Genomic DNA, 17,806 nt, shown 5'->3' on the forward strand with positions numbered 1-17,806 from the left:
TGCCCTGCAGGAGCTCATAACAAGGAAAAAAAGAGACACATTCCCAGAAATAGCCCCAGGACAAGGCAGATGAACACCACGAGGTGGCAGAGGGAAGAAATGGAGAACAGGGTGGCTGAGACTGCTTCTGTCTGAGAAGGTTCCTTCCAGAAGGAAGTAAGGTTGCAGCAAGGCCTTATATCCAGGGGTACTGGGGAGGAAGGCATGACAGGCATGGATAACTGTGGGCAAAGGCCTGGAAGCATCAAGGAGACATTGTGAGTCATTGGATATGACTGGAGTGTGGAGCAGGGACAAGATTGGTGGCAGACCCAGGTCTCTCACTAAAGAGACTGAGCATTTATTCTCCCAATGCAGACATACTTTGGGGACCATCACAGGATCCTCCACAGCAGTGGTGGGAAACCTGGCCACCCACTGGATGGCTATGCACTGCACTGCCCAACAGCAGGCACCGGGATCTCTCTGGATGCCAGAAAGGACCTGTGCCTTAGTGTTACCTGTTGATAATAATAGACCTGATCCCACCAGCTTTTGGCCCCCTAGCCCAGAAGCTTGGGGGCTGAGCTTGGGGGTGAAGGCTGTCTTCCTAGCCCCATTCCAGCAAAGGAAAGAGCTGCTCTAGCCTGAGCCAATTTAGGAGGAAACAACATTTTTAGCAAAACATTCCTAGAGTCTTTTCCAGGAGTTCCCCCGGTTGCTGAATTCAGCCCCTAGCCAGTGAGCTGAAATAACAGTACCCACTAGTAATAGCCCTTTCCCCAGAGACATACACACCTGCAGCTTCCCACTCATATTTACAGGTGCCTTAGACATCTACAAAGCTCCCTCTTCCAAGGTCTGGACCCACAGACACATACACATTCCTATCTGTTGTTCCTTTGACTTAGTGACATGTACACAACTACACACGTGACAGACACATGCACAAATGTGTACACAGACATGCTTAGATACACCACTCCTGCATTTTCTCTAAGAAATACACTCAAACCTTCAAAACTCCTTTTGGCATACTTTTGCCCACACATTCGTACACACAGACATGCGCAAGTGGTGGGTGGGGTGGGTGGGACAGAACTACCTCCAATCCAGCAGCCCCATCCAACAGGGAGGTATCTATGGGTCCCTCCTGGAGAATAGGTAGGAGGAAGTTCTCCCCTCTGGGAAGAGCTCAACCATCTCTCTCCTACAGCTCCTCATCCTAAAGCCCTCTGGCTCCTAGAAACCTGTCCAGGACCCAGAGTTCAGCTTGCTATCCACAGCTCTGATTCCTTGGCCTTCCTGCAGTGCTCCAGGACACAGAATGTTCAGGATGACTTTGCTCTTATTTTCTCAGGTAGATGAATTTGGACCCTCCCGATACAGGTGTATCTCAGTTATCCATCCATGCTCATAGCCCAGAAGGAATTGTTCTTTTGGCTAACATGAGTATGATCACTCTCTTAGTGACTGCTGACTCTAGGCAATGGCCATGGCCATCAGCCTAACTTCTTGGAACCATATAGTCTGACTGGTTAGATTAGAACAACACACAGAATCCTGGGCATAAAGTAGGAGAAGATTGGGAGGTGGCTGGCTTTCCTGGGAAGAATGTGAGCTCCTCAGTAAAGTAAGTCCCAGGAAACAGATCCCAGAGTCAACAGTCTGCACTGTGTCTGGATAATTTACACATATCCCCCCTACCCCAGAGAGGGAGGACCAGGCCTCATGTCCAGAAAAGGTGCCTCCATGAGATAGATGCCAAATGACCCCAGCTACTAATCAAATTTCTCTTCTATACATCTTGGCATCCCCATGCTTCAGTTTTGCCCTGAACCCAGCTGGCGTAAACACTTCCTTCAATGTATTCTGGATACCTGTTTGATTCCGAAGTTAAGCCAGTTACTACATGGTGCCTATTTCTCCTCTCAAAGTATGTTGAGATCAGGGACTCTGGGTTTGCTTACAAAAGCTGTGCCCTGCACAGGGGCACCCAGCAAAAGAAGCCTGTGGAGGTTGGAAACAGCCTCTCCCTCGGGGCTGTGCCCACCAGAGAGGCTGCTTTGTCCTGCTTTGCACAAAGATGCTTTATGTACATGCTGCAGCCCTGATTGGCTTCCTGGGAAGGACCTCCTCCTTGCAGGCCACTCTACCCCAGTTCCAGCTCCACTTACCCATCAAGTGGTCCCTCTCCACAGCAGGGTCAGCCTCGGGCTTGGAACAGATCTTGGCAAACACTGGGAGCTGCCTCTTCTGAGCAGGGAGCTCAGGGAGCTTGTCAGGGGGTGCAGGAGGAGGTGGGGGAGGCAGCAGCAGAAATGGGCTCAGCCCTGTGGGCTCCTTGGCTTCAGGGCCTCCGAACAGGTTGTCCTGTAGGAAGTCCTTGGTGACTCTTGTCTCGTTCAGCACCCTCTTGTTGTCGGGGGCCTTGGATGTCTCAATGGACTTCAGTGGGAACTGGGACAGAAGCTTGCTGACCTCCAAGTTGGAGTCACCCAGGATGTGGCCCCTGTCCTCTGTCCCCTTGCTGCTCTTGACCTTGGCGGCACGCAGAATGTCTGTGACAGTAGACGTGGCAGAATCACAGTCCTGCCTGATGCTGATAACGGGCATGGCCACCTTCTGCTTCAGAAGCTTGTCTCCGACAATCATGGAGGCTCTGGGGCGCTCATTACTGCCTGCCGCTAGAGGAGGGGTAAGAATGCAGGAAGCCAGCTCTCTGGTCCCCTCAGGAGAGCTGCCTGGTGCCTCCAGCTCCCCAGAACTCTCTTCGACCAAGATCGAGTGCTCTTTAGTGAGGCTCAGGAACTCCTGTTCCACCAACAAGGAGATCTCATCTTTGCCACTGCTGAGCTCCAGAGCTCTGGAAATGGGTCAGAGAGACAGACAGTGTTAGTGCCAGCTCACCAAGGCATGGCTCTGCAGAAGGACATAGGCCCCAGAAAACGGAGATGGATGCATAACATGACAAAAACACACTTCCAGGTAAGAGAACCCAGCGCACACAGTGGACCCCTAGAGGGTCCTATACCACAGTGGTGGGATGCAGTACTGAGAGCATGGTTTTGAAAAATGGGGAAACCTGGATCCTCTCCCAACAACCTTGCTGAGTGAGCTGGGGCAAGTCACAGCCTCACTGAGCCTTAATTCCAGTCCATTCCTCCTTGTTCTTCATGCTCAGGACCTGAAGCAATGAAAGACCAGAGAAGGGGTTCACTGGGAAATTTTACCCAGCAGCCAAGGTGTCAGGAGCAAGCCAACAGCTCTAAGTGCAGAGTCTAGGGTGCTGGGGCTGAGCCCTGGGAAGCCCACAGGAGCGTAGAGCAGCCCCCATCACCTCACTGCAGAGTGGTGGAGTGGTTAGCCTGAGCTTACACCCTGACCCAGTCACTTCCCATCGGTATGACCCTGGGGAGATTGTTCAGCATCTTGGTATTCTGTCTCCTCCTCTCATTACTAGGAGTATCATAGAGGTGCAAAGCACTTTGAATGGTGTCTGGCATAGAGTAAGGGCGATTCAAAGGTCAGCTGTCATGTTTACACCACTGTCAACCTTGGTTGGTCCCCGCCCCTGGATCTCATACAGTAGTGTCTTGGATACTCATGTTCACTCTGGCATGGCCTCTGACCCAATCACAGCCTGTGGACTGGGTCTCACTTCATGGGCAGCACCAGCAGTTGGGAGATCCCTGCACTGATTCACTGGGGTCTTCCTGAAACTAAATATTGGCCTCAACCTGCACCTTGGACCCTGGGTCCTCCACTACACCCTTGCTGGTCAGCACCTGTCTGATAGCACCTGATGGTCTCCTGGATCCTAGACTCCTCATTGCCACTTCTCTCCAGGTGTAGAAAGGATTGCAATCCTACTGGCCTGGCTGGTGGTCCCTGATAGCACCTGATGGTCTCCTGGATCCTAGGCTCCTCATTGCCACTTTTCTCCAGGTGTAGAAAGGATTGCAATACTACTGGCCTGGCTGAAGGCCCCGCACAGGCACCTTCCTTCCTAGTGCTCCCAGGAGGTCAAGAGCCACCAACCTAGAACCATCTGCTGTCCTCACTCAAGGGGCTCCTATGAGAGGTGGATGATGTGGCCCACACCAAGTATTCTGGAAACGGCTCGGCCTTCTATCATGGGAGCGCTGAAGGAGAAGATGATGAAGAAGACCCAAGAGAAAAAATCGAGGAGCCCCATAGGGGAGCTCAGCTGCTGTGGCTTAGGCTTTGCAGTCTGGAGGCCCAGCACACGATCCAGCTCTGGCCAGCCTCTCAGAGGGCGTGATGAGTCTCCAAAACGGTGACCATGGAATGCTTCCAGCAGGGTCCATGCCTTCCTGGTAATGCTCATTGTGTACAAGCACACACACACACATACACACAAACAGAAACAGGCAGGCACACAATTCACATGTCACCAAACACAGACCCAGGGGAGTAGTCACTGCATTTAACAGTCAATCAGAGTGGACACAGTCTACAGTCTTAGAGGCTTCCTGCTGTGCCAGACAGGAAACCTTTAGTCGCTGGGTCCTGATGAGTCCTGAGGCAAAGACTTGGCGGTTCACAGTGCTTGGGGAGCTTGGGGAAGAGCTATGTACTAAAGACATGGGAATGTACCAATAGTCCAGCAGCCAAGACAGTCGTACTTCTTGAACATTAGCCTCTCTACCCCCACATGGAACCTTACCAGGCTTGGAGGCAGAGAGTAATGCCTGCAAAAAGCAGACTCCAGACAAACAGACCTGGGTTTGAATCCAGGCACCACTGCTCTTTTCATGTCAGACCCTGGAACCTCAGTGTCTTCCCCTGTAAAACGGGTGTGGCACCTAACATCACCTGCCTCATGGGATGGTTGGGGGCATTCAGTGAGGTCACTCGTATGTGAGCTCAGCACAGTGCCGTGCACAGGAAACATTCAGTCAGTGTCGGCTGTGAGCATTAGCTAGTGTGAGCTGGTCCTGGCCGGCTCCTGGAGGGCCACTGGAGCTGTGTGTGCAGCGATGTCACTCTCTATTATTTGCTCTTTCCCTCCACTCTCTCTTCTGTCCCCTTTCCCTGACTTGTCACCTATTCCCTTCCTCTGCCTCCTTCCCATGTCTAGACTTAGGCCTATAAATAGGCCTCACTTCCCCGGCTGTGTCCCCCTGAGAACAATCAGAATAAAGGGGCTGCCAATCCGAGGTCTCAAGTTTTAGATCCCCCTCCTCTTCCTCCTCTTCACCATGCGCCTCAAAAGGAACAGGTGTCTCAAGTCACAGAAGTCAGACATTTGAAGGACTAGTTTTTTACTCCCCTCCCCAAATACTTTGCAAAGCAAGCCACACATCAATAGCTTCACTGAATTAGAAAGACACAGTACAATTATGTTAATTTTTTAAAATTGTGATAATGGTATTGTGGTTATACCTAACAACAACAAAGAGTCCTTATCTCTTAGAAATACATAGTATTTACAGAGAAAATGATGCCTGGGACTGCCTTTAAAATTAATCTAGCAGAAGGAGGAAAAAGTAATAGATGAAACAACATTGGCCATATGTTGATCATTGCTAAAGCCGGGTAATGGTTACATAGGATCGTAACACACTAGTCATTCTATTTGTCTGTATTTGCTTTCTGCTTTATTGTATACAAATATTACACATACATACTCAAAGTAGCTTCTAGAAGCCCCACAGGGCCCTGAGATCCCTGTACCAAAAAACACCCCATGATAGTCCCTTCTCAGCACCTGGGAGATCACTCCTGCCCTCCCCATCCTGAAGCCAGGCTAGCAGACAGGAACTAGCAGGGGCTGAGTGTGAATCCCTGCTCTGCCTCTCAAGAGCTGCCGTCTACACCTTGTATTCCTCATCTGTCAAGATTAGACTGTGAGCATTCTATAAGTTGTACGAAACACTTAGCACAAGCCGGGTACATAGTGGGCCCTCGAGAAATGCTCACAGCATAATTATTATAATGTAATTATCAATGTTTAGATCTTAGTTATGATGCATCCATATGTGCCTCTGCACAACTTCTCCTCACAGGCATCCAGAGCAACGAAGAAAGCATCTTCCCCATTCGTTCCCACACTGCAGCCTTTGTGGTGTTTAAGGAAACATTCATGTTCCCCCCCGCCCCCCCACCGCAGCTGCAACCACCTTCTTCTCTCCATTCTGAACTCACAGTGGCTTTCAGGCAATATGGCTTCCAGACCTGACCACTCCAGGCCATTCTCCTCTACATACCGCAGAAACCAATGAGACTCTTAGAAAGCTGGCATTGGTGTGCCGAGAACATAGGGGCCCACCCCGGCTGCAAGCCCTGCCAGGTGCCCTTGAAAGGTTGCCATAGGAGATCCATTCTTCTCTTTCCAACCAAATTCATATTTCCCTTGCATTTGTCGTGAGTCTACTACGGGCCAGACAGGAAGCCAGTCATCCACATATGTGTTCATATTTAATCCTCCCCACATGCCTGGGCAGTAGCCAGAATCATCCCCACTTTACAGATGGGAAGAATGACCCTGAAAGGCTAAGGGCCTTTCCACTAGGAGGCAAGAAAGTGATGTAGGGACTTGGCTGGGTCCAGCTGCCTCCACTAATTCCTCCCCACCCCCAGCCTGGGCTTCCTTTCAGGAGATTGTTATCTAGCAAGGTCTCCCTGATCCCTGGCTGGGCTTTCTTCCCCAATCTGAATGTAATCAGGAATATTGCTGGTTTCATCCCATCACTCCAGCCTGTGGAGGATCATCACAGTGAATCTTGAGCCTGTCATCCGTGGTATTAGCTGTCCCTGACAGCTCCATGTCAGCTGCATGTCTGATGAGCACATCTTCTGAGTCTTCTGCCAATTTACAAATAGAAATGTTGAACAGGAGAGAGTCTGGGGCAGAGCCTCAGGGACACTACGGGAGAGTCTCCTCCCAGCCTGACAGTAATCCTGGATCAACATTTTGGGGGAATAAATCAAGCCCATCACTGTCATACCATCTCCATTCCCTCCCAAGAGCCTTTATCAAACCCTTCGCTGCCATCGAGATTCACCATATAGTTAAAAGTCCCTGATTCAGGGTCTTCTCCCACCACGCCCCTCCACTTCAAGAAAACAAGATCTGCTTGTTCTTATTTATTCTAGAAAACTGCGTGCCTGCAGAGCTAGGACATTCTCAGAACTCAGATCAAACCATTCCCCTGCTGAAAATCCTCCTGTGGATTCTCGTTACACACAGGATAAAATCCAAACTCCTTTATGATGCCCAGAGCACTACACAAATTGGCCACATCTCCTCCCTCTTCCAGGCATGTTGGGCTTTTATCTACCCCTTGAAATGCTAAGTTCAGTCCAGCCCGAGGGCCTTTGCACTTCCTTTGGAATGCTTCTCCCTGCAACCCCCCAGGGTCCCTTGACTAGCTCCTCCTCATCATTCAGGCCTCAGTTCCAGTCTCAAAGTAGCCTTTCCTGACTGTTATTTGAAAGGGCCCCTCCCCAGCCTTACTCCGTCAATCTGTTTATTTTCTTCACGGCATTGATTACCATCATCTATTTTAATAGTATCTTTTTTGTGTCTTTACTCCACAAGGGCAGGGACTTTATCTTGTTCACCACAGAGGCCTCCAAACCTAGAATAGTGTTTGGCACATAACTCCAGCTCAGTCGGGGTTTGTTGAACAAAGGACTGAACTAGCTCACTTGCCTTTACCCATGCCAAGACCTCTAAGAGCTGATTGTAACCTGTCTGGCTTTGGTTCCATTTGCTGGCCTTCCATCTCACATCCCATCTCTGGCCTGGCATCCCTGTGAACTGATCAGATGGCACTAACCATCCTGTTTGACCTGGTCCTAAGACCTCCCAAACTCCGCAAGGCGGTCCCATGGCAGACCCCACATAGAACCCGCACTGACCTTGAGTAATCACCTTGGGGCTCACAGAAAGATTTTGTGGGCACCCCACCGCTTTGCTAGGTTCACGGTTAGACCTGCTCACCCCCATTCCCTGCAATCTACCTTTTTTCCCCCAAGTTTTGCTAGTCCTGGCATCTCTCCCGTGCTGTTTGCTTTCTCTTTGGGGTGGGTAAAAGCCACCGAATCTATCACAGACTCTATCACAGTGAATCAATCAGGGAGGTTAACCCAGCTCCTGGGCTCCTGACAAAGAAAGCAAGTCAGAATCAGTTCTGCGGCTCCAGCTCCACGCGGTGCCACCTCTGCTTTGCCCACCTCCAGAAATGATAGTTGTCCAATGGTAGCTCCATATTTGGATGCTGTGCATTATTTCTGCATTTGCGGTGTACAGAGTCATACAAAAATAAAGGCTATTGACTGGTTGGCACCCCTTCCCAGAATAATGACTAAGCAAGCATGCTGTTAGCTCCTCAACAGCAGTTCTGTGTACATGATAACACAGAGCAAAGATGAAAACTGCTATTCATCTGAGCCAAACAACAGAAAAATGCAAGCAGAAAATTGTTACTGCTGGAGGAGGATACCAAAACAAATATTTTCTTCCAGCTATGAAATTTTAGACTAATGACAAACACAGTACCCAAGGCAACCTGGCTGATTAGAGTGAAGTGGAGGACTCTGGGGTCAGGCACAGACCTGGGCTTGAATTGTGGTCCATCTGCAGACTGACCTCATGGCTTTGGGTGAGTTTCTGCCATTATGTGTCTATGTGGGTGGAGCAGCACAGCATACTAGTTAAGAGGTCAGTCCCCGGAGGGAGGTGGAAACTAGATTCAAATCCCCACCGTTTAATGGGGGTGGAGGGGAGGGCTGTCCTAAAGGAAGCTACCTAATATGTCAAAGCCTCAAGTCCTATTTCACAAAATAATAAGAAGGGTTAATTATTTATTTAGTACTAACTAACAAGCCAGGCACTGTGCTAAGCACTTTACAAGCAAAACTCTCATTTTATTCCCCCCAACAGGCCCAGTGGGGTAGTGTAGTAGACTAATTATAGTAATGGCCCCCATTTTATCACAACCTCCTGTATGCTTACTCTTTGGTAGTTCCCTCTCATCCTAATTTGTAAGACATAGATACCTGAAAAGTGTTTGGGAATTAGGGCTTAGATTCTTATTTCTCTTGGGACTTGGAACCTCCACGTGAAACGAGCCCAGGATAACACGTCACACAGAGCAAAACTCCAAGTTACATCAGCCAACCCAGACCTAACTAAGTGCAGATGCATGAGTGAGCATGAGCCAAGTTCAGCCAAGTCCAGCCCACAGCGGAAGAACCCCCCAGCTGCACCCAACCCAAATTGCCAAACTATAGAAATGAGAGCTAAATAAGTAATAGTTTTCAACCACTGAGCTTTGGGGTGGTTTGTTATATATCAAAAGCTTCCTGTCACAGATAGGTACAGTCATCTCAATTTTCAAAATGAAGAAGCCAAAGGACAGAGAAGTTAAGTAATTTTCCTGTGGTCACGGACTTACTAAGGGACAAAGCCAGTGGTCTGAGGCAATCTTGCTCTGATGCCGCTCTCTTAACCACTAGCTATGTTGCTCTGAAAACCAACAGTGAAATGCTGTGTGTGAGAATACTAGTAATAGGTACCTAAGTTAGGAGAGCAGAATAGGCTTCTTTGCACATTTGTCTTTTAAGCTGCAGCCTAAAGGAGAATAAGGACTTAGCCAGATAACAAATGCAAGGAAGAGCTTGTCAGACACAGGGAACAGCATGTGCAAAGACCATAAGGAGGGAAAGAGCTTGCTGCATCGTTGGGAATGATGTTCAAGTGGGTGGGGCACATGAATGGAGGTGGAGGGGAGAAGTTAGAGGTAAAGCAGGAGTTAGAATCTGCCAGGCCTTGGAGGTGATGCTAAGGAATTTTGTTCTAAAGGTACAGGGAAACCACTGGAGAGATTTAGGCAGGGAGATGTTAGGCTCTGGTTTCCATGGGTGAGGGTTATTTCTCCCAAGACAATCTAGAGGAGTGACAGGAGGGGACTGGGGCCTGAACCAGTATTTGCGAGGAGTTTGCTAGGTACTGGGTTTTACAGGTGGCACTTGTCGCCACCACAACCATGAGGGATACAGAGCACCTTCCTTCCCAATTGAGAAAGAGGAAATTGAGGCTCAGGAAGGTTAAATGATGTATTCAAGTTGACCCTAGAGAATAAGTGTTGGGGTGGAATTGGGCCCCAGGTCCATGTGACTTCCAAATCTCCCCTCTTACCCCTGCCCTCCACTTCCCCTAACAGTGGAAGAAGGAGAAAGAGCAAGGGCTTTGCAGTCAGGAGACCTGGATTCAAAGCCCAACTCTGTCCTTTCTGAAGGGTGACCTTCTACAATTCACTTCCCCTCTCTGAGCCTCAGTTTCAGGCAGGGCCAGAGGCCAGGAGCCAGCCAGGAGCCAGCTAAGAGCCAGGAGGATGAGGCAGCAGAAGGCAGAACTCAGTGGACAGGCAGGTGTCCAGCATGGGGAGGGCACCAAAGGTCCCAGGCTAGGAGAGGCCCCTTATCCTGTAAGCAGTGGTTCTGATGTTCAACCTAGCATCTTCCCCAGTGGAGCTCCACCCTGGCTCAGGCCAAGGCCGGCGGGCACTTCTGAGTCTACCTGTCTGCATAGGGATCAGAGACCCATGTTCTCTGACAGAGACCTATTTCTCTGGTGCATGTCACAACACCCAGTGTGGCTCCTGCCCAGTGTGGAGGTAAGGGAGGTGGCCACTTCTGCCAAGCTGCCTGTGTCTTCCTTCATTTTCCTCCTCCTCTAGATCCAGGATTCACTGAATTGCCCAGGTACCCTCTCCCCACATACACACCATAGCCACACACACACACACACACACACACACAAACACACACACATGCACACACACTCAGGCACATATACACCCATGCACCACACACCAGTCATGCACACACACTATACACACATACACCCATTCACACATGCACACACGTACCACAGCCATGCCCACATATCACAGCCATGCACACAAATATACCACAGCCATGTACAAACACCCATGCACATATATACACACGTACACATGTACACACAGTCATGCACACACATCCATCTGCACACATCCTGCACACATGGACACACACTCATACACACACACACATCCATGCATACACATGCACACCTATGCACACACCCACGTACACATACACACCACACCCATGCACATACACACACAAACACACAAACCACCATAGCCTTCCTGCTTGGAAAACCAGCAGGAAGGAAAGAAAACAGGGAAGGAAGGTGGATTCTACCTCTCTCACCATCTGGGGGGGTCTAGGCTGACTTCTTTCAGCTTAGGGGTAAGGAACAATTGAGAGAAACTGCAGATTCATTCAGTTGCTGTGCCAGGGCTTGTGAACCCATGTCCCAAAGGTACATGGAAACTCCTTAAGCTCTGTCTCCTGGGACTTTCCTGATAGGAGGCAGGGGACTGAGCGGAGGGCTGGAGAAAGCTTTGGCCTCCCCATCCCCAGCCCTCCTCCACCCTCCAGGCTGCAGTGAGGATTAAGTGAGATGATGAATGTGAAAGCACTCGGTAAATTGTAAGGAGTGCTATGCAAATGTTAGCAGCTCTGACTGAGACAGCCTGGTGTGGGAGAGCCAAGACTGGCTGCGGGCTTTGGAGTCCCGCTGGCCCTGATTCACAGCCAGGAGCCTGGGTTACTAAAGGTATAAAATTGGGGAAATCACGGAGACCTCGGTCTCTTCATCTGCAAAGTGGGGATGGTGATACCCAAAGTTAAAGGAGGCAACACTGTGAAATCTCTCAGCTCCCTTAATGCCAAGCCTGGACTTCATTTCATCTAATTTCTTACCAAAGGTCTTCACACATAGTAGACTCAACTTTTTTTAAATGTCCCTGGCATACACTTAGAACTCAATAAAGGTCAGTCTCCTTCCTTCTTTCCACACTTTGCTCTGAAACACCTCCTTCTCAAAGATGTGCCAGACAGTTCTCTTTCAAGCCTAAGGTTTCATCATCTTTGACCCCCTTCCAAAGTATCAGAGAACCTTTCATATACATGCATGAGTCACCTGTAGTGCTGGTTTCAAATACAGATTCCTGAGCACCCTTGGAGAAATAGCAATTCAACTGATCTAGAATGGGGCCCAGGTATCTGCATTTTGAGCAAGTATTCTTCCTCCACTTGTGGCATCCCCATTTTCCCCCCAGTCTCGCATATCACTTCTCCACCCTGGTTTTGATGCAATCGTGCACTTGCTGACACCTACCCGGTGATAATTTCCCTCTAGATGCTTTGCAATAATTTCCTGCTCATTAGGGCAGGTGAGACAGCCTTAGAAGGCATATTGTCAGGTGGAAGTGAGACACCCTGCTCCCCAAAATGTCCTCCACCTGATTCTCCCTCCAGGGACCAGGTGAGTTGGGCAAGAACTAGAAGTGTTGGTTGGGGGGGCGGGGGGATTCAGTGAACTGGGGAATGAGACAGGAAATACCAGGGAATAAATACAGCAATAAAGGAGCTTCGACTGGGAGCTACAGAGTGATTCTTATTGTTCAAATTATCTTTAAAACTTTTCATTTGAATCTGTTTAATAAGGGAAGGCTTACCCTAAGGAAGAGGTGTTTTTTTTTTTTTTTATTGTGACTTGGGAACTGAATTGGAAATAACGTTGCAACAAAGATATTAAAAAGGGGATTAAACCAAACCACTGGTGGCCCATCTCTGCAGGCTCCCACAACCTGCGACACAGCTCCTGAAACCATAAAATTAAATTACAAAGGGGGACACGGGAAGTGGGACGTTAATCATGATTCATCTTTCTTCACCACTCATGGCTCCTGGTGCTAAGCAGACATGGAAGGGCTATTCAGAAGGGCCCAAGGTTTCCGGTAGAACTCAAGCCTTGAAGCCACATCAGACTCTTATCCATGCTCTGCTTCCTCTGAGTTGGATGACCCCGGGCAAGTTGCTTAACCTCTCTGAGCCTCACCTTTTTCATCTGTAAAATGGGAGTAATATTAACCATTTACTGGGAAGGGTTGCTAAGAAAGTGAAATAAAGAGGAAAATTAAAATATAGAGCCTGGCACATATAAGGTGCTCAAGAAAATGTTAGTTCTGTTTTCTGCAGACTAAGGCAGAAAGAGGAAAAAACCTGCGATGTTTTGAGTTATTGATATTCTGTGCTTCCTCTGATAACCGTGACCCCTTGCTTGGATGCTGGCTACCTCTGGGTGGTGGCAGTTTTATGGCTCATTCACCATTCCCTTCCTTATTTATTCATACCCACTGCATAGCCACCAGGTGCCAGGAACTCAGCTGGGCACTGGGGAGACAAAGATGAGTAAGACACAAACCTTGCCCTTAAGAAGCCCATAGTGCAGCAGCAGAAGAGGAATTGTTGCCACAAGGCAGCACACGATATGTGCCAGGTGCCCACCACCTCATCAGAATCCCACACTGGAACTGGGCTGATAGCCCTGAGTAAGGGGCTGTGTCCTTCCCTCTGGCCAATGGTCAAGAATAGAGCTGATTTTAAACTGACTCTTCCATTCTATCATCCTCAAAAGATCCATCCCATGTAGTTCTCAGTGCTAAGGAAGCATTTGTCTCTCATGATGACCCCTTCTGCTTTCTCCTAGAAGACAACATGAGTTATGAAAACCGAATGCTATGATCTCCCTTTATGCCCTGGCTGCCAAGAATCTCAAACCAGATGCTGTCATCAGTTGAGTAGTTTCCCTTCAGCCTAAGTTTCCTGGCATATAAATCTCCTTGTCTCATATCAATCGTGTCCTGTCATTTTATCCGTGATAATGACATTGATGACGGTGGAATGGTGATGATGATGATGAACATCAAGTCCTTCTCTTATTCCCAGTGCTGTATGAGCTTTATATATATCATTTCATTTGCTTCTATAGTAATCCCTTGAAATAGTCATTCTGACTTTTCCCAGTTTTTCAGATGAGGAAAATAGGGCTTAGAAAGTTTGGGGAACTCGGTTACAGCTAGAAAGGGTGCTGTAACTCTAATCCACCTGTCTCCTTATTTTTTGTTATCTGGGCCACCTTAAATCACTTAGGAAAGAGGTGGAATATAGTTGTTTATTTCAATTAAAAAGAGGACCATTGAAAAAAGAGAAAGAAAAATGTTGAATGATGTGAGCAACAAATAATTCAGAGGACGACATACTTATTCTAGGTCCTTAAGGACGGCTAAGATTTAGATAGACAGAGATATATGGCAGAAGGACATTCCTGGTAGAGGAAGAACATGAGCAAAGGCAAGGTGACATGCACCTGCTGGTAGCTCCTGTTGGTTTATAGAGCATGTGCAGGAGACCGGCAAGATATGCATCTAGAGATGGAGGCAGGGCCACTACAGAGACCCCTGAAAACCAGGTCCAAGGGGCCAGAGGACAGGGGGAGCCATGAGAGATATCTGAGCAGTGCTGCTGACCTGCTTCAGAAGATGAAATTGGCAAAGGCTGGAGGGCATCCTGGAGGGAAAGGCACCAAATGCAGTGAGAAGAGATGTGGTGAGGGTGGCAGAGGAGATACGAGCAGGGAGGCAAGGCGCCAAAGGCCATCATGAAGGGGGACTGCTAGGACATGTGGCAGGCTGGAGGAGGGAAGGGCCAGTGTCTGCCAGCACTAGTTCACTTGACAAACAAGAACGGGTGTGCATCAGTGTCAATGGGACTGGGGTGCTGAGACCCAGCATTGGGAAGCTCAAGAGAGGGAAAGGCTGGGTGCAGTGGCTCACGCCTGTATCCCAGCACTTTGAGAGGCCAAGGCAGATGGATTCCCGGAGATCAGGAGTCCAAGACCAGCCTGACGAATATGGTGAAACCCTGTCTCTACTAAAAATACAAAAATTAGCCAGACATGGAGATGCATGCCTATAATCCCGCTACTTGGGAGGCTGAGGCAGGAGAATTGCTTGAACCTGGGAGATGGAGGTTGCAGTGAGCCAAGATCACGCCACTGCACTCCAGCCTGGGTGACAGAGCAAGACTCTATCTAAAAAATAAAAATAAATTAAAAAATAAAATAAAATAAGGAGAGAGGGAGACATTTGCTTAAGGGTTGGGTCTCAGAGCAAAGGGTTCCAACTTGTGGCCCACGGGGTCTCTGAAATCATTCCCAAATACTGAGAGATGTGAGGATGTGTTTCAGACAAAAGGCTGCACAGAAGCTTTTCTCAGATTTTCAAAGAGGTATTGACCCCTCCAAGAGGAAAAAACACTAGCCAGGATTAGACTCCAAAGATCTTCAGAGCTGGCTTCTAGTCTGAGACATCAGCCTGAGTTTTCATGTCTGAGTCTTGTCTTTATCACTCCCATCACCAGGTTTCAAGCTTTTTAAAGAAGAATGCCAAAAAAAAAAAAAAAAAAAAAAAAAAAAAAAGGCTATGTATTCCAAGCAACTTTTCCAGAGAAGTCGGGTTTATCCAATTGTTTAAATAACAGTAGCACAAAGAGTTGTTTGTTGGGAGAGCAATTCAAGCAAGGAAGCCCAGTGGGTTCCCAAATATCACTTGTTCACCAGCATGGAGAACAGGCCAATGGAAGCCAACAGTGAAAGTTTACTAAAATAAGTGCAAAAAAGCCTTCTTCCTTCTTGCAACAAATAGCCCCAGAAAGCTGCCAATCAATAAACCACTTCTATTTTTTAAAAAATGCTTAAACAGATTTCTTTTATTTCAGTAGATTTATCTCCCTACCTGAGTCTGTCTTGGAATAATGCCCACCAAAGCCTTTCCACTCTGCAGATCAGGTTTGTTATGATGGATAAATGGGAAAGTCTTGGGTGCTGACAGAGGGCCTGGAAGCATCCAGGGAAGCCAACCACACCCAGCAAGCTCGAGCCACCTTCCCCTGGTCACTAACACAGGCTACACTTCACTCCCATGGAACTTCTCATCTTTCCCTGCACCTGCTGCTGGGCTCTTTCTTGTAGGCGGTTTTTTCTCTCTTCTCAAGACCTAGCTAAGGGACACACCTATGGAAACCTTTGCAGTTATTAATCATGACATTCCTGCTCCCAGGAGATTATACCCGCATCTTTCATCACACAGTGCAGGGGTCTCATCTGTTGCTGCTTCAGCTTGCTTCCCTGAGAGGAAGACTTCCCTAAGTACCAAGCCCGTTCCAGTGGTCAAGTACCATGTTCAGTCATGTGCGTCTCAGTGTGCTTCCATGGCACTGGCAATTCATCGTCAGAACACTTACTATATGTGTTGCGATCTACCTTTTGCAAGATGTTGAAGGTTCATAAAGGAGGTCAGAGACTGTCCCCAGCTTTTCCACCATTATATATTTTTTTAAACATTTCAGTAACAGGTGCATACTAATTTTTTCTTTTTTTTTTTTTTGAGACGGGGTTTTGCTCTTGTTACCCAGACTGGAGTGCAATGGCACGTTCTCGGCTCACTGCAACCTCCGCCTCCTGGGTTCAATCAATTCTCCTGCCTTAGCCTTCTGAGTAGCTGGGATTACAGGCACCTGCCAACATGCCCAGCTAATTTTTGTATTTTTAGTAGAGACAGGGTTTTACCATGTTGGCTAGGCTGGTCTCAAACTCCTGACCTCAAGTAATCCACCCACCTCGGCCTCCCAAAGTGCTGGGATTACAGGCATGAGCCACCACACCCAGCAATATTTGTTGAATGTCATTGTCGTCAGATGTATCTGTGTTCATCCCACCCACTAGACTGGGAGCTCTTTGAGGAAAGGGCTTCTGTTCTACTTATCTCTGCATCCCTGGAACCCATCATACGGCCTGGTACTGAGAAGGCAATTGTGTTTGTTGAATGAATTCATGAATGAAGAATGAACAAATGTCATTCTGTAGTTAGGGCAATGGAGTCAACAGCAAATCCAAAGACCTCATTCTGAGGCTTTGAAGTTTTAGAGATTAGGGGAATGAATGAATAAGTAATCCTTGAGTAAGTGGCTTGCCACAATTCTCTAAGCCCAAACTTAAGACTAATTAGATTTTGGAGTTAAATCAGCACTAGACAGAACTATTGATTTCTCCCCCAAAACCTGTCACTCCCCATTTCTTCCCCACCTTTGTAAATGGCACACTGTCCAACCAGGGGCTTAAACTTGGAATACATAGCCTCTTTTATTGTCATTATTATTTTAAAAGCTTGAAACTTGGTGACGGGAGTAATAAAGACAAGACTCAGACATGGAACTCAGGCTGATGTCTTAGACTAGAAACTAGCTCTGGAGATCTTTGGAGTCTAATACTCTCAGCTAGTGTTTTCTCCTCTTGGAGGGGTCAACACCTCTTTGAAAATCTGAGGAAAGCTTCTGTACACCCTTTTGCCTGAAAGACATCCTCACATCTCTCAGCATTTGGGGAATGATTTCAGAGACCCCATGGGCCACAGGTTGGAATCCTTTCCACTGAAGCCCTACACTCCCCACCTTGAGTTTCCCAGTGTTGGGTCTCAACATCCCAGTCACATTGATACTGATGCATGCCGCCGTCCTTGTTTGTAGGGTGAACTAGCACATGAAACAGAGCGTGGCCTCAATGTCTCTGTTTGTGTACCTAAATCCTCAGTAGGTCCATTGGCTCATCTTAAAACACACATTGAATCCTCCACTTTTTCCATCCCTACTGCAGTCACTCCTACCCAGCCACTGCCACCATTAGGCCTCCCCTGGACTCTGACAGTATCTTCCCAGAGGCCTCCCACTTCGTCTTTCACATACTTACAAACCATCTCCACACAGAAGTTGGACAGAGATTCAAACATTAGTGAATATGTTCTTGTTACACCCCTTCCTAAAAACCTGCAAAAGTGTTCCATAACATGTGGAATAAAATCCAAACTCCCCACAGTGATCCTCCAGGCCTCCCGAGGCCTTG

The 17,806-nt window shown here is 48.1% G+C and overlaps 1 protein-coding gene across 1 annotated transcript in view; it reads right to left on the reverse strand.

Moving 5' to 3' along the window:
• The window catches only part of C1H1orf94 (chromosome 1 C1orf94 homolog), a 42,256-nt gene that overhangs the window by 19,047 nt on the left and 5,403 nt on the right, over positions 1 to 17,806 (reverse strand). The window contains exon 2 of the mRNA XM_011763338.2: positions 2,157 to 2,845. Within this exon, the coding sequence (XP_011761640.1) occupies positions 2,157 to 2,845 (689 nt within the window). The remainder of the gene's footprint in view (positions 1 to 2,156; positions 2,846 to 17,806) is intronic.

Source organism: Macaca nemestrina, chromosome 1 (genome assembly GCF_043159975.1).
Source record: "Macaca nemestrina isolate mMacNem1 chromosome 1, mMacNem.hap1, whole genome shotgun sequence".
Classification (NCBI taxonomy): domain Eukaryota; kingdom Metazoa; phylum Chordata; class Mammalia; order Primates; family Cercopithecidae; genus Macaca; species Macaca nemestrina.